Genomic DNA, 23,872 nt, shown 5'->3' on the forward strand with positions numbered 1-23,872 from the left:
CCTGCATATACACATAAAAAAATAGTTTGGGACGAAATAAAGTCTACTCTCGTTTTAACGAAAACTTTTCTAATCCCCTGGCATGTTTACATAGGAACAATATAAAAATCTGGAATTCCTTTGTAACGAAATTTCGTTATTACAAAGTGATTTCTCCGGTATCTTGGAGTTCATTATAATGGGGTTTGACTGTATTCCCCCCCCCAAAAAAAAATCTGACATTTTTGCACTAAAGTAATTGAACTTCGGCAATTTGATCTGAAAACAGTCCTTTTTATAATGATTATGTCCTTTTTACTTTTAGGAAGGAAACAAAAGGAAGAAAGGGTTGGGAGAAAAAAAAGAAAAATGACCAAGAGGGTCTCGGTTGTGCATAAATGTCTCGAAATTCCACTTGTGCGCAAGGGGATTCGCGCCTCGCTCTCAGTTTTATGACAAAATTTGACATTTATGAGACGTTTGACTACGGTCACGATTAATCTCTACATATAGCTTTCAATATTAAAATATTTCATTTATACGAAGAACAATTTCAATTATTTGACATTTTCATTTTGATTCAAACTCTCCCAATCTTTGGCATTTAGACATCATTTCAAACTATCAAATCCATGCAGTTTTTGCAGATTGTGAAAACGCGTCGCTGAATTGGTTTTGCATATGTATTATCAACACTAAAAACCAAAAATTTTAGGTTGACAGATACAAAGAGATGAATTCAGCCGGTTACGGACATTTCAAAGTGAAGACTTACGTGAGAATTTATTGCACTTTTCTGAGAAATCAGCAGACGCAGTGAGTCTGAAATGGATTTAAATTGCTTTAAATGTGGTCATACGCCCTTTAAGAATTTTTTTTTTCTAATGTCCACAACATTGTTCTTGCAGGATTTGGAAAATTGCATTGAAATTATTTGGGATGTTGTAGTCCAGTAGTAGGCGCCTATCGACATTTCGTACTGATGAATGTCTGATCAACTTGTAAAAATTGAGATTATATATATATTATATCTCAACAAGGCTATGACCACAGTGTCAAGGGACGCTAGTGTTCATCTTCGGATGGAATCAAGAACTTTCCGAAGATTATGATGTAGATTTTATAGTTGCTTTTTTTTCCTCCGTATATTATGATCCGTCCATTGACGAACATTGATTATATGTGAATTTATATGTGCAATCTATATGTAATATTTTTATTTATTATCCTTAAGATATCTAATACAATTTCCAGACATACCCATCCTCCGGGAACGCTTCGATATCTGAATGAGATGGGAAGCGGGGTGTGTGTGGTCGTCAAAGGCCAGTAAATTAATAGGAAGCATTGCAGTATCGATTAAAAAACTTTAAAGGTGTAGTGTCAGTCTTAGAGAAAGTCCCAATACATTATCTTCTTGGATTGCATATAGACACCAATCAGCAAACCAAATGACGTTAAGACCGTCTTAAATATGTTTAAAATTACGTTTTTCCTGTTAAATTGAAAGGAATGGCATATGAACACTTGCGATTGAAACAACAATAATTTTATGCAATTACAGTTTCTTGAGTTATACAGCAATGTATTTTAAAAAATTAAATTTCGCGGGTATTTTTTCTCATGTATGATTTGGTCTCTTGGAGTTCGTTATAACTGAATTCGACTTTATTTGCTTTCAGAAGAGGCAATGAATTGGCATCCCCTCAAAATTCATAAAAAAATACCTCAAAACAATCATTCTTGATTCGATTTTTATAAATATATTCCCAATCAGACCACTGCTGAAGATAGCTTTGTGCTAAACTAACTAGATGGCTATCCATCTGTAATTGCATGAAAATGATGGGTTTTTTTTTACAAGCTTTCATTTTTCACCCATCGACTTCTTGGATTCCATTTACTACCAACACTCAAAAGAATGTCAATGAATGGTCAACAAATCTTTGGCTGCTTTCTTTATGGCAGCCCTCTTTGAATGAAAAGTCTTCGAACACACAATTTTCTGTCTTTACAGTTACTCCATTTTGCTTAAACCTCTTCTATAGTTTGTGTCAAGGCCTACTATCAACCCCAAGTCGTAAAAAACCACCGAGATTACATGAACAACTTATTTTATTTTCTTCCTCATGTTAATGTTACTTGAATAGGGGAAAATTTGTGAAAAAGACATGCTATATATATGCTATTCTATGCATTTTGTTTGCAATTAAATTTTTTTAGTTAGAGTGACTAAAAAAAAATTTAATTTCACAAACTTTTTTGTGGCCCCCCCTGGAATATCCTAGGGCCCATATGGCCCCAGGTTGAGAACCACTGCTCTAGACAATGGAGGGCATAACCTTGGTTGTCATTGGGGGAAAGGGCTTCTGAGTATGTGTAAAGAGAGGGAGAAGCGACACACATTAATCTTTGAGTCAGCTCGTTGTCTCTTGTTTTCAAAAGATATTGTAATCCGGGTTGGCAGTTTTTGACGGTCTAAACTGTCACATCAAAAACCTTAAATATTGATTTTCAATATATAAACTCCCATTGGAAATGCACACGTTAATTGCATGTAATGTTTAAAGTGACTATGTTATACAAAGAATAAATATTTAAATATGATTCTAAAATAATTTTCTACTTTCTACAGAATTATTTTGCACAAAAATATATATGGTTTTTTTCTTATAAAATATACAATTTGAATAAAGCATAACACAAACACTAAAGGGAAAACTATGGAATGATTTGACATTATTCTCTGATTCAAGATGATTCTTGACCTTCCAATATTTCTTCAACTGCTTATATATGTGATTTGATATAAACCATCTGCTGTACTCTTTTTACAACAGATAAGTGTGTAGAAAAGTTTATCACACCATGTATGTGTAATGCTGTGATTTCTGTTATTAAATTATCTAGATAATTACAGCGATACTCTTATTGTGCATAACATTGAAATATATCTAGCAAAATACTAAATTGTAGAACTAAAATTCCATTTTAGCTTCTACATAAGCTAAGAAACTCCTGTAACTTATCCTTAGTCAAACTTATTCTTACTTCTGCACTATGATATGGTATATTTACTAGCATTTATAATGCAATGGTTTTTCCAATTAAAGCTGTATTTAATTTTAAATGTGCAAAACAAATGCTTTGGGTACATCAAGTCCTGTTGGCTCTGCTTTGGTTGAAAATGCTTTTTAAAACTCTGAATTTATACACACTGAGCTCTAAGAAATTTTTAGATAAAAATAAATGTGTATAATTAGTGCATTATATAACAGATTCTGCGTGAGAATTTTTACATTGAATAAAATTTTGGAGAGAACAGAAAATTTAAAATATCAAAATAGATTCGCAGTAATTATAATTCCGAACATAAAACCCTTTAATCTCTACATAAAAGTAAGGGTTTTTTTATTTAGCATATCTATCAGGTTAAAAAAACTATTTGACAACATTGACAATAAGTTTTTTACTGTTTTATAGTTTGAAGTCTAAAACCTAACTCTGTGATGCTCCTGTCATACATAATTTTAATAAGCAGCTCTATTCTGCTTAGCAAATTGAACACAGGTAATCAGTAGCTAAGATAAAATGAACCACAAAACTAGATTTTATATGTTCTAGATTCTTATGTTGAAAAATTCAAAATTGTAAATTATAATTAATATTTTGTTTTAATTATAGTAATAAATTAATGTTTAAAATTAAAACATTGCAATTTACAAAAGCAAGTAAGTTTTTCATCATGTTATGTATACCTGTTGTGTTCAAAACATTATCAAAAAGCATTCATTAAGGTTTTTGACTTCAAAAACCCAACCCTGGTTGTAATGAATTAAGATGATAGATGACACTGTGGCACAGTCTTTTGTGCTGAAAATACCTGCTTCCACTCCATACACAACTGAACGTGCCTGTCACTACTCCATTCTCACCTGAAGATACCTTTGCTCCATTCAAATCAAGTTGTCTGTCCGCCCCTGCTTCATTCGCAACTGAAAATTTCTGTTTTCGCTCAAGTGCAAATTCTGGTGGGTGGGTGGGGGGAAACACAGAAACTACCACCTTCTCAAGAGTTGAATAATGTAGAAAATTTTGTCTGCCCTGTTAAATGCAGGAAGATCCAATAGACTCGATTTGCCCCGGATCTGCGCCTGCTTAAAAATGAATGATATGGTTATAATGTAAAAGTATCTATATATAACAGGGTTTGCGGCATCAAGAAAAAATTTAGGTGCCAGCAAAATTTCATAGGGGTGAAAGTTTTTCCCTCACAAAATCTATCAAAAATAAAGGAAAATTGCCTTTTCTGTGACTTAGCGCATCTGCTAATGTGGGGAAGGATCCCTGACATAATTTCCAATAATTTTCTGCCGTCCCCAGACTTTAATTCAGTTATCATACATAAAAAAAATTAGGTACCAATGCCAATTTTTTAGTCGACCTGGCACCTGCGATTTGACCAGTTTCTGACCTGTAAATGTAATGACAAAATACAAGTGCACAAACTTCAAAAAACGCCAATTATTTCAAGACTTCTGGTGCCTCTACAGCTTTTCACCTATTACATAATAAAACTCAATCTATAACAAGAAATATTGAATATTTATTTGACAAAAAAAGTATTCTCAACAGTTTCAAACGAAATGATCACGTAGTGTTACAAATAAGCATCAGATTATTATTCATTAAATCCTATTTTATTGAAAAGCTGATGTTGCATAAAAATAAATAATATAAGGATTTTTGCGGCATTCTCAGGGCGAATCTTACAATAAACCAAGAATCACTTATGAAACTTTGTGGATATGTATACGGAGCAGGATGTTTATTCGGTGTATCTCAGAACAAGAAGTGACTTCACTTCTGTGTGTCCATTCCTAGAATGCATGCACATTAGTGATCAGTGATATTCACTAGGTGGCCATGGCAACTTGAAAATGCATATATTGGCGATTAAAATTTTCTAAACGTGGTTGCTCAGAGCCCAAGGGCAACACAAAATTTTCTGATTGCATTATACTGTTTTTTAACGTGGGAAAAAGTAAAAGAAAACTTTATTTAAGACTTGTTTAATACCCAGTAAAATATCCTGATTGGCTCGTAAGAAATTGGGCTGCGCCTAAATATTTCATGATTTCTCAAGCGTGATGTTCAAGAATTGATAGATTAAATTAGGAACATGGCTAGCATGCATTGTGTTTGTCTGATTGGCAGAGTGTTGACCTGACAGTACAACGATTGATAGTTCGAATCCTGTTTGTAACTCAAGTTTCCCTCTCTTTTATTTACATCTTAGATACTTTAGATGATTACTGATTTGATTTTCTTCGGTTTTCACTTGTATTCAGAGCTGATATTAAGCATCCAGTCATCCCCGGAGGATCGTCTCGGTGTAAGCCTTCATGACAATTGATCCATTCTTAATTACTTCTATAGTTGATTCCTTTTTAAAAGTCTGGGATTCCTGTATAATGGGATTCAACTGTATTTACAGGTTAAGGGTCATGATGCGCTTGCTGCGAGCGAAGCACGTCCACTGGTCCTGCACAACCCCTCGTGACAAAATGTAAAAGGAATCGCATTGAGCTAATTATAACATGGATAGTTATAATAATAGTAATAATCCATATATTATTTTTGAAAGATACTGCGACCCGGTGAAGTGACTTAATAAAAATCTGCCATACATTAAATAAATGTCATGTGTCTCTTAAGAGATTAGCAGTGACGTCACGCTCTTTGCCCAATCTTTTTGTGTACACTGAATAAACATCCGTCGCTGTATAAACATCCTCTGCCTTTCTGACAATGCAAGATTGTTATATGATTCATATTGTGAAGATTGAACATATATTTCTATAGCAGATGTTTAAATCTTTGATTTCAAACAGTGCTCAAATACCATTTCGAAATGAAGCCAATTATTAAAATTTATCAAGTTCTAGTCAAAACAATAAAGGAAGGAAGAAAAAATCAATGGCTTCAAACGTATTTGAATATAGACATATATATCATTGAATTAATTATATAGTTACTCAAGCGGAAAAACCAAGGACATTATCCACTTCCTTCAATAATTTCGGACTTGACATCAATCACTTCTTCGGGATGCTGTTTCTGATGTTCAATGACACTGTTCAGGTCAGAGAACTGACTCTCGCATACCATACACATATAGTTCTGTACTTCATGTTGGCGGCAATGGTTTTCTTTAGACTCAGCATCGGGGAAGCTTTCTTCACAAATCTCGCAGACAAAAGAAAATTTATCCACATGAAGTTTCATGTGCGTTTCCAGGTTCGCTTTCCTTGAGAACGCTCGCTGACACACTGTGCACTGGTAAGGCTTCTCTCCTGTGTGTCTCCTCATGTGCATCTGCAGGGAATACTTTGTAGAGAACACTTTCGAACATTCACCACAAATAAAAGCGTTCATGTCGGTATGTAGCTTCTTATGTTTTTCGAGTCTGTCTATCTCGGAGAAAGACCTCTCACAATTATCACATTTAAAACGGTTCTTTATATGAACTTTCATGTGCGAATTCAAGTTGCTTGCTGTAGTGTAACAGTTATGACAAACCGGACATTCATGATTTCTCTCCCCCGTATGTCTTCTCTCGTGGACAGCTTTAGCAGAAAGACAATAGAAACCTTGATCACAAAAACTACATTCATAGGGACGTTTTCCAGTATGGCTTGCTTGATGCATCGCCAAATGTCGAGATGTAGTGAACGAATGACCACATTCTTCGCACGAGAAAGGTTTTTCCCCGGTGTGCGAGTTCATGTGATCCCGCAAACGTGCTCTGTGGTTGTATGTTTTTGAGCATAAGTGGCATTCATATCGCTTATCGCCAACGTGTATGCCTCTGTGTTTTATCAATTCATACTTCTCGGAAAACTTCAATTCACAAATAACACATTCATACACTTTTCCCTTTGAGTGCATTTTCTCGACATGCACCCGCAATGTAGACTTGCGTGCAAACTCTTTCTCGCATATCTCACATTTGAAAGGTCTTATCCCGTTATGAACTACTCGCTGGTGTTCGATGAGGCTGTTCGAAGCAGTGAAGTTCTTGCCACAGATTTCACAAGTATAAGCCGGGGTCGTGAAAGCTCTCTCAGCGGCAGCTGCGTGAGCCCTCTTGTGTCTATTCAAACGCTTCTTCAGGGTGTAGACCTTCCCGCATAATTCGCAAACGTGAGCACCGAGGTGCACATTCTTGTGGGACTTGAGCTCTCCCCTACTCGTGAAAGGCTCGTAGCACTCGTCGCATTCGAATTTGAACAGGTCCGGCGGGTGCTCTTTCTCGTGGGTGAGGAGATGGTCGAAGCGACAGAACCCCGCGCAACAGACCTGGCAAACATAAGGCTTTTCTAACGTGTGTATCGACCTCACGTGTCTCTCGAGGCTGTCCTTGCGGGTGAAAACGCGATCGCACAAGTCGCACTGGAACATGCACGCGCTCTCCTTGACGAATTTATCGAGGGATACTTGATTCATCTCCATCTACTCCTTTCCCATGTCCTAATGAATCGGTGAACAAACGTGCTCTGGCAGTGGCCGGACTTCGGTAAACAGCAGCGTACCGCCTCGATTGAGGTGCTCCCGTCCCTGCCAAATACAATCAAATGAAAACAATACAAAATATAAACCACAAAATTATCAGATAAACAAAGATTAAATCGGGCGGCTTTGACTCGATTCTTCTGATGTTGTTTTTTCAAAAATAAAGGTGGAAAAAACAAGACTTCCACTGCATTGGTCTTTTCACCACGGTTACGGATGCGAAGATTACCAAGGCCTGAAATGGATTGGATAAGTTTTGCAGTGACCATACATTCCATATTTCACTGGAGGCTATTGCATTTTTACATGCATTTATTGCTGCCATCTATTAATAAATGTGGGAACTTCAATGTTAGTCTCCAGAACACAAAGGAATTATGCCGCCATCTATTTTCAAGAACGCAAACGATAAACTATCAAACCTAGTATTTTTAAATCACAGATAACGTAAATTCATAGTATAAGATATTTTTTACAGTTGGGCACAATCTGTCGCGAGCTTCCAAAAGTGCTAAAGCACATATTTGTATTAATTGGTTAAAGGGATAATACTGACGTGACATTTTGCACAAAGATGGCGGATGAGTCCTCTTGCGTTTCCAACATTGAGATATCGCCAAAATACCTCCATGGTTTCCAAGAGCCTGCATTGATCTGAAACTCAGCTCAGTGGCAAAACCACAGCGTATAGAGGGACTTTCCCATACAGGTCAGTGGGTTTTTTTTCATGGGAATGTCCAAATTATATTCCTTTAGAAATGCTTAACCAATCGCCATAGTTCAAACTTTTGAAAGTTAGACGTCATTGAGAAAACATATATTTCTCAATGTGACCATACGTCCCGTATATTTTATTTTCTAGCCATCTTGACTTTTTTGTACAAAAATGCTCTGTTTCTTCCAACTTGAATTTTATTCTTTGATAAAATTAAAAAAAAAAATTTTCAACTTATAAATTATATTACAATAACTACAACTAAAATTATCATATTGATCTCTAGTTTGGCACGATGAACGTTTTAACTCGCGGAATTTATTTCAATTTACTGCAATTTGCATTAAGGCTTCATTTTCAGGTATTGGCAGTTTTGTGAATTTTCGGCGTCATTTTTTTTAAAATGTCCCGTATTTTCCGGAAGTCACCGTATTTCTTTAAAAAATATGGTCAGTTCGAGATTTGATCGATTTTCTGGCAACACTGATAAGATAAATAAAAAGGGGGAAAAAATGGATAATCTCATGTTACAATAAAATTGATTGGATGTTGTTGTAGCTGTTTTTCGTGATTTATTTTATGGTGCAGGGCATTGAGTCGTTTCACGTGTGGAAGATCGATTTCATCGCTGAAAATCCTCGTAATTTCCGTGTTGAAAAGCGAGATCAAGGGACTCTTAATTTCGAGGTGAAATTTCATTAGGGTGGAAGCTCCACAACACCTTATCTTTGATTTGAAGCGATTATTTCGATTATGTGATTGATCGTTGCTTCCTCGCAATAGCTGTGATTATTTTTCTACGAATTGTGGTTTCTACTGTCAACATTTGAAATGTATTTCACCAATGCCATGATGGAGGAGATGGACGCCACATACTCAGGTTTTGCTGTGGACATTTGTCTAAAGGAGAATGTTCCTCTACAGTGCAAGTTGTGCGACAAGTTGTTCGCGAGGAAAGACACTCTCAAGACTCATATACGATCCATACACACTCGCGAGAAGCCCTATGTGTGTCAAGTATGTTGCGAGGGCTTTCCCCGTTTGAATTATCTAGTGAAACACGAGAAAGAACATCCCCCTGAATTGTTCAGGTTCGAGTGCGATGAATGCCACGACGAGTTTCACACGCGGGCTCAGCTTAAGGCTCACAAGTTGGAACACCTCGGTGCTCACGAATGTGAGGTCTGCGGTAAGGTCTACACTGTCAAGAAACGGCTGAACCGGCACAAACGAATACACATGAACGAGGGTGTCGTGCCGTCTACTCAGTTCATCTGTGAGATCTGCGGGAAAAATTTCACCACGTCAGGAAGCCTGAACGAACATAAGAGAGTGGTGCACGATGGCGACAGACCTTTCAAGTGTAACATGTGCACGAGAGAGTTTTCTAGGAAGTGCACTTTGAATATTCATTACAAGAAGATGCATACAAAAGGAAAAATATATGAGTGCGCTATATGTGAGATGAAATTCATGGAACAGTATGAACTCGTGAGGCACAGGTCCTTGCACGTTGGTGATAAACGCTACGAATGCCATCTGTGCACAAAAACGTTCAATCAAAAAGCTCGTTTGCGGGATCACATTCGTACCCATACAGGGGAGCGTCCATACAAATGTGAAGTGTGCGATAAAACATTCACGGCACTGCGCCTGTTGAGCACACACAAATTAAGCCACGGCGGCGAGAAGAGATATAAGTGTGAGATATGTGGTCAGGGGTTTTATACATTGTCTCATAAAGTAGTGCATTTTCGCAAGCATACGGGCGAGAAGAATTACGAGTGTCCCATTTGTCACAGATGTTTCTCCACTAGTAGTGCTATGAATTCTCACAAGAAAATACACTCGGAAGACCGGCATAAATGTGACAATTGCGAGAGGACTTTTACTCAAGCGGATAAATTGGAGAAGCACAGGCAATTACATTTCAATGGTGAAGCCTATACTTGTCAGTTCTGCTCAAAGCTGTTCGCAGCCAAGTATTCCTACGAAACGCACATGAAGAAACACATGGGAGAGAAGTCTTTCCCCTGCAAGTTTTGCGATCAAATATTTCTCCATAAGAACTTACTGGATGTTCATATGATAAGTCATCCAGAAAACGACACAGAAATTCTGCCTTGTGAGATTTGTGGGGAAACTTTCACTGATTCCTCTTCTAAATACATTCATGTCAGAAGCCATCTTATAAAAAATGAATTTCCATGCATGTTATGTGACAAATCATTCACAAAAAGTTCTGAACTTCTCATACACAAAAAATGTCATTCCCCCGAATGTTACATCGAAGAAGTGGTATGAGAACAGAATTATAGATAATTCAATTATTTTTATATAAATAACATAAGCTATATAGAATATTTATTAAAGAATTAATTACGGACATGAAGTAACTACAAATGGATGTAATATTTTTCATTGATGTATGCAATTTTGTAGTGAATGGTATAGAACTAATTTGTAACTCAAAGAGGATGAAATTCACCATTTCAAAGCGCAATCAATTGACCTGATACTTTGATTATACAAGCAATGTGTGTAACAAGATAAAATAGTATGCGATAAGAGCTATTGAAACTTTTTTGATGTATTCAAAACTCTATTGGGGATAATAACCTGAGAAGCAGGGGTGGCCTGAGACAAATATCTCTTTTTTTTTTTTTTTGGTGTCCCTCTGGTGTAGAAAAATTGTATGTCCCACAGAATTGTGTGTACCATGTGCAGGCCTGGTACCAAATCGCAGACACCAGGTCGTCATGACAACTAAAACATTTGGTATTGTTGCCTGAAATTTTCTTTGTGTGGTTACTAAAATGCAGGTTGAGAGTGACACAAAATGTTCAGAATTTATAGCAGCATATCAGCCAACATGAGAGATGGTCACTATGCCCTGAAAAAGTCAAAACAAGTGTTATTATGGACCTGTTTCTTCGGGTAAAAAATATAATATTGTGAAACGTAACAGTTTAGTCCTCGAAGCTCTAATCCTGGACATTTATTATTCCCCTTGCTTTCCTATGTACTGACAAACATTCATTTTTATTTATAACTGCATGTAGAACAGGGCTTGACAAGTGCCAGGTGCTTAGAAAATTTGTACTGGCACCTAAAGTTTTTTTATATAATCCCTAAACTGGAGTTAAAGAACGGTACAATTTTCTGATTTTATGACTGTGCATCTCTCAACATGAGAAGGGGATATCAAGTCTCGAGAAAATTTTTCTTTAGCAAAAGCCATGCTTGGCTCCCAAGAAATTTGGCTAGCGCCTAAATTTCTTTTTGATGTGTCAAGCCCTGATCTAGAATTCTAGCAAGGCTAAGTCGGTCTATTTCAGGTCTTGGTGAATCCAATGAAAAAAAAAAAATTAACCTGACAAGCTTTGTTAAGATTTAAAAAAAATTATTGTTTGTCTTTTCCGGGACTTTGCGACATCTTTCTGCATTGAGAGCAAGTCCGTAACTTGCCGGGGCAAACTGACATTTTGGCTCCCCCTCCCCTTGTAATGTTAAAGGAGAGGTTAATCTAATCAACTCTGATTTAAAAACCCTATGTCAAAACACTGCACTCAGATTTTAATCAACTCGTATAACATGATATTCACGTTCCATTCTTTACTGGACCTTTAATTTCGTTGACGTGAACCTCACACACAGTGTATAGAGTTATATGTCTTCATGTAACTTCCACGCTAGCTAACAGAGGGCATGTGAACGTCATGCCATACAAGTTGATTGGGTTAAAGGGTCAAATTTTCCCCCTTTCTGGTCTGGCGTCTCAGACCTGGCTGCTTGAGAGACATGATGGTTGTGAATTTCGAAATGTTGTTCATTTAGTAATCATATAAAGGAAATTTTAGGTGCCAATCTCTCAATTTTTCAGTCAAACTTACCGCTGGGACTAGTCAAGGCCTGGTCCATTTATATCTGGCTGTTTCTGGCTATATAAAATACTGAAAAAAAATAGTTTTCTCTGCATACTATTCCATTTCAATTTTATTGACAGAAGTTTTTTGAATTATTCTGTAAGATCTGTACATTATTTATTTATTATTTCCTTCTTCCAATTCCCAAATTTGGCGCCTCTATGATAGTGGTGCCCCACATGGCCATACAGCCCTGGAGCCATCCCTGCTGGAAAGTTTCAATGGTTCTGTAAATTCTCTGACCATGAAAGCCTCCCATTCTCCATGATTCGATGCCGGCATCTGTTCCACATAAGCCTGGTGCTGTAACAAGTTGATAATGATTCACACTTGAAGCTGCTGTTGTAACATTTGTCTACTTCAAATTTCTGGCACTAAGCAGACTGTATTAAGGTTTGAACGTATGTATGATTCTCACAAAATAGGTCAAGTTTGTGTCCTCCAGGAATTAATGTAAAGTAATATGGTTAATTAATCAAAAGAGATGAAATGCAGAATTCATGGTTTTGTTAGAAATGCCGTCAACTGATTGTTCATCCTTCACTGTAAAATAATCATTTCAAGCGATTTTTAGACACGGGATGCAAGCAGACGAATTGTAATTATTACGCTGAAGAATATTGCTGAATCACGAGCGCTACCACTATTCTGTGAAAGTTCCATTATTAAATTTTTCTGTGGATGATTTGTCCTGCTTTTTTGTAAAAGAGTGAACATAACTACTGTAAGGTATGGACTTTTTGTCATTTTATGGCTATAGTTACAATCAATTTTGTTTTTTGTAAAAATGTCATTTTTATGCATTTATGAGGAATAACTTTTCTTTTGCAGTTGTATATGACATTATGTAATGTTATCGATAGATGCATGTGAGCAAAACATTTAAGAATCTGAAAATAATTTGTTTTTTGCATCTACGAATCAGCATCTTTTGCTCATAATCCAAGAATCACATCCCAAAAGAATAATCTGTGGATAGGCCTACAAGGTGGCATTTGTTGTGAGCCCGTACACTATATACACTGTCTGTGATTTCCCCCTTCCTCCTGGACAAGCCTATATCTGCTTTTTTTAGGTGAAAAAACTGGCTCTTTTACTCCAAAAAGTCTAAATGTGTGTTGTATAACTCTAGTGACACCAGCTTTTTCAATGTTGGATTGTCGGCATACTGGGAAAAATGAGGTTTAATGAATATAGCAAAATATAAATTTAGAAGACCAATTTATATCAAGTGCTGAATAAATAAGCGAATCAGCAAAAAATATTGTTTTTTCACTGTAGAAATTTGATATAACTTAACCCAATACCAACAAATGCAGATACTCTCAAGGCTTGACAAATCCTGGCATCAAGTTGTCGTGGCGATTAAAAAATTGACATTGGTACCAGGATATGAAAAAATCATTTTTTAATTTAAATCAGTTTTTTAAATTAAAATTTACTGACTGCTTATTAATTAAAACAAATCTTGTTAATTATTAAGAATGCATATTTTTTCAACTCAATCTCTCAAATTTAATTCACCTTTAACTGTTTAATTGCCAACGAAATCTTACATGGTCCGTTCCCCAGTGCCAACTTTTGTTCGCTCATGTGCTGTAAAGACACAAATGTGCCTGTGGCAGTTAATTCACGAGCAACCTCTTCTTTAAAGTAAACATTTGGTGGTGACTTATCACATATGGAGCCTTTCTGAATTCACTCGATGTACAACCAGAGGGTCATTCAGCATGAACTAAAAACATTCTATTGACAAGATTGTTACTTGCATGCATTTATTATAATGTGTTTCCTACTTGCATGATTTATTGCTTAATGATTTACACATTTCTATTCCATCACAGATTTGATGTTTTGTTTAAATAAATGAGCAAACTCCGGACTTTTCCACTTTTTGTATTAAAATGGCATTGATGTTGGTATAACATTCTATTATTTTAAATCAGCAGTTTTTGTATAAAGCCTTGAATTTTATGCCCAAAGTAATTTCTCTGTTTTTTTTACACAGGAACCCCAGTTCCCCATTGTAATGCATTGCAAATACTTAGTGCACTTGTATCTAAGTATAACTTCTATTTTTTTTTTGAAATTTTTTTACATGCACAAAATTTAGAAGTAGAAGAACAGAATTTTTTTCTACACTGTATCTAGGGGTTAGGTTCAAGTCTGTATTTACCAGCTCCTCCATATTTCTTTTAATCAACAGCTTTTTATACCACATTTCAATAACATGCATAACATAATTGGTTACTTTTACTTCATTATCATTGAAGTTAAAGAAAAAATGAAATTTTCCAAGTTTGATTTAAATAACAGTGATTAAAAAACAAAAACAAGCAATTTTAGTCATGATTTAAATAGGCATAGGCCTATGCTGGTTGGCACCTAATTTTCTGATGTAATAATAACTGCTAACATGAAAAGGGGTCCGTCCCTTAAGTATGAATATATATGCCTACTATATTCCAGACTGATTTTGTTGATAAAAAATGCTTGGCACCTAGATTTTTTACAGATTTGTTAAGCCTTGAATACTATTATATTCAGAGATTGAAGAAATATGCTGTGCTTTTGAAGGGAAAAAACCATGTTTTGCAGTACTTCCTTCTTTGCTTTTTCGCTCTGCTTATTCTAATTTTACACATCCGATCACAAGAAATGAATAAATTCTCAGTCTACTAAAACAATTCAACTCATTCCATCTATGTGAATATGCTTAATAATCGAAACATTATAGAACAATTAGGGCCTGATCTGCATGGCAACATGAGCATTTGCTCAGGGCAACTTATTTCAGGGAGACCCCAAATTTACTATATTATATATTTTCCGTCATTTTTATACATTTCTAGATTACAACATGTTGTTGAATCAAAATGCACATTTTAAGAAATTCTATCAAATATAGATTTCTACAAATAAGGTGGCATTTTTTTTATGTTTCTCCATGAATTTGAATGCTTCTGTTTGACTGGCTGATGTGTCTAAGCAATGTATAACAACTTTAAGGGCATAGTCTAATTATCTTTAACCTCAGTGGTAATGCCGTATTTCTGCAACATGTGTTGGGAACAGAGGAAAAAATCTGGCAAAAAGTGCTTATAATATGCATCCATGCATATTATAAGTTTGTGGATGCATTTTGCAGTTATATAATATATAACTGCAAAATGCATCCACAAACTTGGCTCAAGTTGTTCCTTTGTATCAATCATTAAATCTTTATATCCTGATGGTACTTCAAAATACCAGGTTAAAAAATTTGTTTTAAATTAACTAATTGTTTCAAAAACATTCTTTTCATTTTTTTTGTCTTTAATTAGAACTAAAATGATCTACCAAATAATTTACATGGTAACTATTTATTATTATCCTTATATTTTATAATTTTCTTTGTCAAAAGTAGAATATGTCAGAAATAATGTATAAAAGGTTAAAAGATTTCACACATGTTTGTGGCAGTTTTTCACAGTATGAAAAATCAGCCAAGAATAAAATTCAGAGCAGTGTTTCTCAAAGTGTGTGTGGTAGCTGTTAGGGGGCATAGCCAGTCTGTCAGGGCAAGCTGGAGATATTCATTTGTGTGCCTATTTATGCCTTGAAGTGATTCTTTTATAAATATCTACTTATGGGGAGCCACTGATGAATTTTGAATTGGGGAAAAGGGCTTTTGTCACCAAACTTGAGAACCATTGTCTTAGAGTTAAGAAAACACCATAGAGAGTAAAGATACAGATACACTAAATACAATTAACTAAATGAGAACAATATGTTTTGTATGATTCTATAACTTAACCCGACAATGTTTTTTCCCCCCAGCTGATAATTTTTTCCATAGTTAATGAAGCATATTTATAGAAAGCCTGGAAAAATATTTAAAAAAAATCTATTTAAGATTGTACTGCTTTTATTCATTAAACATGTTTAACACAAACTTTTTTTTAATCACTTTTTATTCATATTCCAGTTTCTAAAACGTCTCCACTCTGTCTTTGATTTTTTCAATAGATTTCTTTTTATTTGCTTGAACAAATTTTCATTTGTTAAAGAAATGTACTTCTCTTCGCTATCCCCAGCACATTTTCGTATCTTAAAATGATAATTTTCTATCTTAAAACAAAAATGTGTTTTTTTTCAATAATATATATATTTTAGGGACAGAATACTTTCATATTTCATCTTTTTTATAATGAATTTTAAATATTTTTTGTCAATAGTTTATAGCCAAATGAAAATTTCCAAGCTATTTTTTTTTTATTCATGACATTTGGAAAACATTGGTTCAAGTCCTACAACGCCAGTTGCCACCTATCAAATTTTGTGTTGAGAAGATTAAGAAGGATGTAGCCATCACTTGAACCTCCTTTTAAATGAATTAGAATTTCTAAATTAATTCACAAATAAATTAGGTTTATTCAATAAAAAAGAGGAGAGTGTTTATTAAATGTTTTTCTCCTGGCTATTTTTTTGTGAGAAATATATAATTGAAAATTATTTTTACTTTACTATGTGTTTCAGTTCAAAGACATCTGTTATTTCTGAAAAGCACATACTTTCAACATGCTTAGTTTTTAATCAGTGTTGCGAAACATGTAAAAATGTCTTTCTCATGGCATTAGGTAACCAGAAGAAAGGTTTGATAAGTTAAGGATGGAGGGGAAGTTAAAATACAAATTTCTTGATTGAAAGATGAAGCAGCAGTAATGATTCCTCTAAAGACTTTGTTCACGAGTTGCATTTTCAAAACAAAGGCAAATTAGAGTATCAGCACTTGTCCAAGTTGAAAATAAAATACCAAAATATATATGGAACATGTTGCAAGCATCAAGCATAAATATCAAGTTTAGTGCTGAAACAAACTTTGTTGGATTTTCCTATCTCTTCACATGGTTAAAATTAAATTAATTTTTTTCATCATGAATTTCTAACGAACTTCATTACTGACTATATTTCATTTATTAGCGGGCAAAGAAGTGTCCTTAAGAATTTTTTGGATTTTTGGTTGACTTTTCTTTTTATTTTTGTCTTGTATTTCATGAGAATAACCCATTTAAAATAAATGTACTGAAGTAATATTACTTCCCAAGTATATAACTACCTTCTTCGTGATTCAGATTGTAGAAAGAAAAAAAAAACTCCGGTTGTAAACTTCAATGTAAAAAAAAGAAATGCAAACAAAACACATTTCAACTGTAGAAGTGCATGATTTTCTTTTTTCAATTGAGGTACTGCCATCTACGAATGATTTTCAAAGGAAAATGAAAAACTGGGAATAATGAATGTCTGAAACACGAGTTGCCAATAGGCAGCAAAAAAGAAATATATTAAAAAGTAGATGTTGCCAGTTGGCAACAATATATACTGTAGGGTTGAAATCTTGCTGTCCGTAACGGTTGATAAAACATTAACAATGTTTTCATGTGTAATAAACCATAAATCCTCAAATCGATATCAAGATTCTGCATATTTGTAGAAATTTTGTGGATCTGTTCAGGCACTTGAGATGAACTACTATGCTTTTCATCTTGGTTCAGGTTACTGACACAATACTACATATGTTAAATGAAGCTAAAAGTTTGGAAGAGGCATTTCTTTTGAAATGTTGAAATAGCATTGACAATTTTTCTAACACATCACTCATATTAAATGGTTCTCCTTATCAAAAAGAATAAAGTAATTGCCTCGTAAAGACAAACTTTCATCTTTGATTTCACTGATATGAGTGAAAAAAAAATATCTATTTCACAAATTTTGTCACATATTTAAAAGTGTGCATATTATTTTGTGATCCCTTCACAAACCATGCATTTACTGGCGTACAAAACTTCGTGGTCGGGGTAATACATGCTTTGCCGAAGGCCGGATCAAGTCAGTCTGGCCCTGGGAATGATTTGAACCCCAGAGAAATTAAACCTCTTATTATTTTTGCTATGGCAGAACAGCTTTAATTACTTTGGCTAGAATTCTTGCTCAACAATTGCCGCAACGAGCATGACTATATTTAAAAATCTTTTTTTCTTTGTGCCATCACATTCAACAGTTCACACATTTAATATTTGATACACAATCTTGTCTTGAATAAGGTATATAGTTAACCCATTTATTATTCTCTTCTCTTAAATCTGATACTCTTTCCATATCACAGTGTTTTGATGAGCAAAAGGGGTTTTTATGTGCTTTACAAATAGATTATACCATGTTCGTATAGCCAGTTTTATGCATGTCTTGTATTAACAAGTAGGGAGGACATTTTTCTCTAATGCATTTAAGCTATATTCACAGTGTTTCATATCCTCCAAGCCACTAGCCTTAGCAAATACTTTGACCTTTGAAAACAGGACACACCCCGCTTCCAATCTGTGATATTGAAGCGTTCCCAAAGGATGGGTGTATCCGGAAAGTTTTATTATAAACAAAACATTGTCACCTCACAGATAAAAGCAACAAAAAATAAAAAAAATATATAAAAATAATCATCAGTCTGAAATCATATAACAGATGATTAAAATCGAAACAACAAACGTAAATGGGCAATCAAAATTATAAACAAGATTATAAGATGATGGTATATAGCCCATCTCGTAAAGAATCTAGTAATCGAATGTTTGTGACTAATCTAAATCCAATGATTTGTCAATAATGAATATAAAATTTCTAATCAGTCATCCATGTTTTTACATTGTCCAGCTTTCACATCAGTTCGATTGCCGGTATCAGCCCTAGCAAATACTGCTAAATCAGGTCAGACATTATATGCAGGGCATCCTATAAGTCCTAATGCAGCCTTTTATCTTTTCCATCCACCATTTGTCTTAAAAAAGGTGGTTCTAATTTAAAAATGCTTAAAATATGTTCAAAAATTACTCTACCAGTTTTGAGTGTGAAAATACAAAGCGTTATGAAAATAATAAAATCTAAATTTTTATAATGGTCTCCCATTTTCTGATTTTCAATTATAAAGTTGTTGCCTAACAAAAAATAGTAAAATAAAATATCATTGTTTCTCAGTGCAATGTTTGCTCCGAGATATTTGAATTCCAAAAAATAAGAGAAAAGTTGGGAAAGAGACAGTATAAACGAGAGAAGGAGTATATGCTGCTCTTTCTCAAATTTTCTCCGATTTTTGAATTCAAATATTTCAGCAAATATAACTGAGAAACATTGGATTTTTTTGTTGGCCTCAGGAGATACAGGGCAACAAATTTCTAATTGGATGACGGAGGGGCGGATGACCATATAAACATTTGGATTCTTTATTTTGTGACATTATTTTCATTCTTCAACGGGTTATTTTTGAACACCTTTTGAGCATTTTTAAAATTGGAATTATACCTCTATGATGAACGGTTGATGAGCTAAAGGCTGTATTAGCACTTACAGAACACCCTGTGTGAAAAGAAAGAATTGCAAAAAACATTGCTACTGCCAGGGAGTTCCACATCGAGGGGTTAGCACAACAACCTCTTGGTCGTATGAAAAAAAAGGCTGCCATTCGGAATTAGCAATAAATTATAGGTTGCGGTCTAATTAGCCCTTGTATGTGCAAAAAATGACCATGGTGCAAAAAAAAAAAAAAATCAGAATTGCAGTAATTTGTGTGAATTTACTAAAACTTTTTTTTCTAGGAAAGTTTGGATAATATAAATACAGTTAAAATCTGATATAAATAACTGGTTTAAAAAATAATCTTGATATTATAAATGATTCGCAAGTGATTGTTAAAAACAGCGTTGAAGAGAACTAATGCCACGCCCACCCCCTAATACTAGATCTGGCTCCCAACCAGACTTTCCTGAGCCTTTCTATATTGAATTTATATCACGACAAAAAAAAAGATAATTGTCCCGGGCCCTGTCAGTCCCACCCTTGTAGGGACCATGGCTATTGCTTATTATAATGAAAAGTCTGTTATTACGGCAATTTGTTGTTACAACAAAATTTTAAAAGAATTACTTTCAGACATTAAATGATGGTCAATTAAGTACTTGAAGTAGGTATATTGTTCAAATTCTTACATTAGGAAAAAATAGCCAAGTTAGTGTGTCAACCTTGTTCATTTTAATCATATCACAATAGTTAAACTACAAACTAATAAATTTGACTGCAAGTTAACACACATGAAGCACCTATATAACTTATCTTATAGTTATTTGGATGTCAAAAACATCTGCACATATAAAAAGAAAAAAATTTGAAGAATTTTTGCATAGGATTGAATCACTTCTCACTGTTCGAGGATTGTAACGTAATGGTCAGCAAGCAGCATTGTGAGACAACACTCCACTGCATTAGTTGCACCAGTAAAATGACCCAGAAAACTTGCTGATTTGTGTCCGCTATAAGAAACATGGTGAAATAATAAAGTGAGAAACAGGCAATTCAGTCATTAAAACTTAACCCTGGGCCTCAATGCAGAACATTATGCATAGTTCTGCAATGAATCTACAGCTCAGGGCAGTAACTAGGCTGAGACAACCAGGTCCCCCAAGCCAAATGGGGCCTCACAATGAATGCACACTTATTTTGCATAATGTTTTCCTCAAGGGGCCCGGAGAAGGTATGCTATGGCTCTGCTACAGCTATTGGGCCCGACTGCCCTAAATCTATATTTATGTGTATAAGTGCGTAATTAATGTTTTAAAGCACATCGATCCTTTGGGAACACTTTGATATCTTCCTAAGAGATGTGAAGTGTGGTGTGTCCAGTCCTTCAATGTTCAATGAATCAATCGATGAACAATTCCAGCTGACTGGAAATGTTCTGCGGTAAAAATTTCGAAAAAGTGTTTTCTATACTTTTTTGTAAAACTCTTCCTGATTGTTCAGCGACGTATGGCACAAACATTCTGTTTTGGGGGACCTTGGGCTCCACTTCTTCATAAACTGATACATACCAATTTTTTTTCTCTGATTCCCAGCTAGTAGATGCAATAAATCAAAAATTAGGTTTTTTTTTGCAAATTAGTCCAATTACAGTTTGAATTCTACAGACAAAAAAAATTTTCTACAATTATTTTTATCATCCCTTACTCCTAATTTGGCAATCGTCGGTGCAGCACAGGTAGAATAGATGTTTAGAGAACTGATTCACGCACTGGCAAACTTTGAGAGGAGTTCTATTGATTGGGATGGAAAACGTGTCAAAACCCACTTGTGTAAATAGTATTGACTATCATGAGGTGAACCTGTAATGGTACCAAGATAAAATGGACTAGCTTTGCATGGATCCGGTAGACTTCACTACCCGCAAATGTGAATGAATGCACATACGCATCATTACCTGGTGTTCCTGTATGTCCGTGAGATTACACGGAACCAGATTCGCAATATATGTATTCTTATTATTTGATTACTACCTTCTTGGAAGGGACTATTGGTATTCTGGTTTGAGAAAGTAAGTCTGATTCAAAAATGTGGAATACCACCAACCTGCAATATGGAAATTTAGAGATGACTGTATCTCTGCCTTCGACACTAAAAATCATTGTGTCAGTGATGCAATATGAACCCAACCATCCCATATGACACATTTTTACAATTTGGAATTATTGGGGTCTACGTAACCTAGTTAGTTGTAATTTTCAGGTGTCATTGTAAGTTGGCTTACACTTCGAAAAAGTTTCATCACTGTGAACGGAACACAAAATATGCATTCAGCTCAAAATACAGAGACAACGAGTTAGCAGAAAGAATTGACATATATAAAAATATCCATAATAAACTTTAAGAGCAATAGGTGTGTACGTAAAAGCAGTGTGATGAGGACATTGCTAATTACTATCGTCACTAAAAATAGGGTTAATCAGGTCTGCTATGGAAAATGATGGCTTAGACAATGATAAGAAAATCAATTTAATACAGAGTAGATTCACTTTGTCAAGAGCCAGCTGTTGGCAGTCACCCCACAGGGTGCTTTTAATTTAGTTCATTAAAATAAACACTTGGATTGGACACAAGATTTAACATTACAACACATATGCTTATGAAGCGTTTATTTAAAAGTATTATTGGCTATAAATCACGTAATCATTTAGTCTCTTGAGAGTTATCGCTAGATCCAGAATTTTCTTCACTAATGTACAACTCGGGAGAAGAATCTTCGCTCTTGGATGGTCTTTCATGTTCAATCATATGTGCTAACAGATTTATCCTCCCATGACATATTTTTGAACAATTCTCACATTTGTAAATTTCATCATTTAAACTAGATTGGTCGTGAATTCCACACGTGTTAGTCAAACTTTTCTGGCACTGATCACAACTACAACTGCCTGAATCAGTATTTGCATCGTTCTCTGGCCTGTTACATACATGTTTTCTAAACGAGTATTTACCCGCGTAATACTTTAGACAATACTCACATTTAATTGATTTACCATTGAAATGCAAAACCATATGCTTTTCCAACTTTTGAGCACTGGTAAGAACTTTCTCGCAAATGTTGCACATATACCTACACATGGTATGCTTCTTGTTACCGTCCTTGGTGTTCCCTTTCTCGTGGGTACGGATGTGAGCATTGTAACGGGACAGAGAATTGAAGCTTTCGTGACAGGACTTGCACTGATACTGCTTAGTTTTAGCATGATAAGCGTTGTGAGCGGCCAATAGCTCTGATGACCTGAACGTCTTGTCACAGACATCACATTTAAAAGGCGTCTCACCCGTATGAGTTCTTATGTGATCACGTAAGCGACCCCTCCTGCTGAACGTCCTGGTACAGATGTGACACTCGTAGCACCTGTCGCCGATGTGGGTGAGGTTGTGCCTCGTTAAGTCATACTTCTCGCTGAATGTCATCTCACACACTGGACACTCATGTACTTGTCCCTTTGAGTGCATTCTCCTCTCATGTATCCTCAAGGTGCTGCGGAGAGCGAAGCGTTTCTCACAGTTGTCACATTGGTACGGCTTATCTCCATCGTGGACCATCCGCCTATGGTTGTGGAGAGAAGGCCGGGACGTCAGGACTTTGCCGCACACGTCGCAAGGGAACGTCCCGGCCCGGCTCTCCTTCTCTCCTGCGTGGGCTCTCATATGCCGATTGAGGCGACTCTTCTTTTCGTACACCTTACCGCACAGCTTGCACTCGTGGGCTCCTTCATGCACCTGCTTGTGCACCTTCAGCTCGGCTCGAGTGTTGTATTCGGCGGGACACTCCTCGCACCTGAACACGAACATCTCGGCCGGATGTTCCTTCTCGTGTTTCAGAAGAGCGTCTTGACGGCAGAAGCCCTTGCAGCACACCTGACACGCGTAACGTTTCTCGAGCGTGTGCTTGCAGCGGATGTGCCTCTGAAGGGTGTCCTTCGTGGTGAAGATCTGATCGCAAAACTGGCATGTCGGTGGCGAACTTTCCTCGCAAACATCTGCTTCAAACAAAACTTCCATGTTCAAAATGCCAGCTCCCAAAATAACAACAATCCCAAATTTTGTCAATAAACAAACTACTGTTGCCATTAGTAGAAAAATAAGATATTTTCTGCATTGCTATGGCCATATTTCATCAAACAAACTCAGGACTTGAAAATGTTGAAGAAAGAATTTGACAGAATGATCCTATAACCAATATTTAAAGAGAAATCCCTGTATTTTTTCATTAATTTTTGCTGATCCGACTGTTTTTTTCGAAAAAAAAGTATTTTAAACAAAGTATTTTTAAACAAAGCTTGAATTT

General features: G+C 35.5%; 3 protein-coding genes across 3 annotated transcripts; 1 reads left to right on the top strand and 2 right to left on the bottom strand.

Annotated features, from left to right (window-relative positions):
* Nucleotides 1–4,565: 4,565 nt before the first annotated feature.
* LOC149085675 (uncharacterized) lies at nt 4,566–7,790 on the bottom strand. The gene has a single exon (XM_089232472.1). The coding sequence runs from the start codon at nt 7,492–7,494 to the stop codon at nt 6,040–6,042; it is 1,455 nt and encodes a 484-aa protein (XP_089088598.1). The 5' UTR covers nt 7,495–7,790; the 3' UTR covers nt 4,566–6,039.
* Nucleotides 7,791–8,781: 991 nt separating this feature from the next.
* On the top strand, nt 8,782–12,880 carry LOC149085676 (uncharacterized). The gene has a single exon (XM_089232473.1). It carries the CDS (start codon nt 9,101–9,103, stop codon nt 10,571–10,573), a length of 1,473 nt encoding a protein of 490 aa, XP_089088599.1. The 5' UTR covers nt 8,782–9,100; the 3' UTR covers nt 10,574–12,880.
* Nucleotides 12,881–22,172: 9,292 nt separating this feature from the next.
* On the bottom strand, nt 22,173–23,638 carry LOC149085677 (uncharacterized). Its single transcript, XM_089232475.1, has one exon. The coding sequence runs from the start codon at nt 23,584–23,586 to the stop codon at nt 22,222–22,224; it is 1,365 nt and encodes a 454-aa protein (XP_089088601.1). The 5' UTR covers nt 23,587–23,638; the 3' UTR covers nt 22,173–22,221.
* Nucleotides 23,639–23,872: the final 234 nt, after the last annotated feature.

This window comes from Pholcus phalangioides, unplaced genomic scaffold, assembly GCF_987345545.1.
Source record: "Pholcus phalangioides strain wild (caught in Gottingen) unplaced genomic scaffold, Ppha-v1.0 ptg000006l_1, whole genome shotgun sequence".
Lineage (NCBI taxonomy): Eukaryota > Metazoa > Arthropoda > Arachnida > Araneae > Pholcidae > Pholcus > Pholcus phalangioides.

Bases quoted from the DNA above. Each gene is read 5' to 3' on its own strand.
- LOC149085675 (XM_089232472.1), bottom strand. From the start codon at position 7,494: ATGGAGATGAATCAAGTATCCCTCGATAAATTCGTCAAGGAGAGCGCG.
- LOC149085676 (XM_089232473.1), top strand. From the start codon at position 9,101: ATGTATTTCACCAATGCCATGATGGAGGAGATGGACGCCACATACTCA.
- LOC149085677 (XM_089232475.1), bottom strand. From the start codon at position 23,586: ATGGAAGTTTTGTTTGAAGCAGATGTTTGCGAGGAAAGTTCGCCACCG.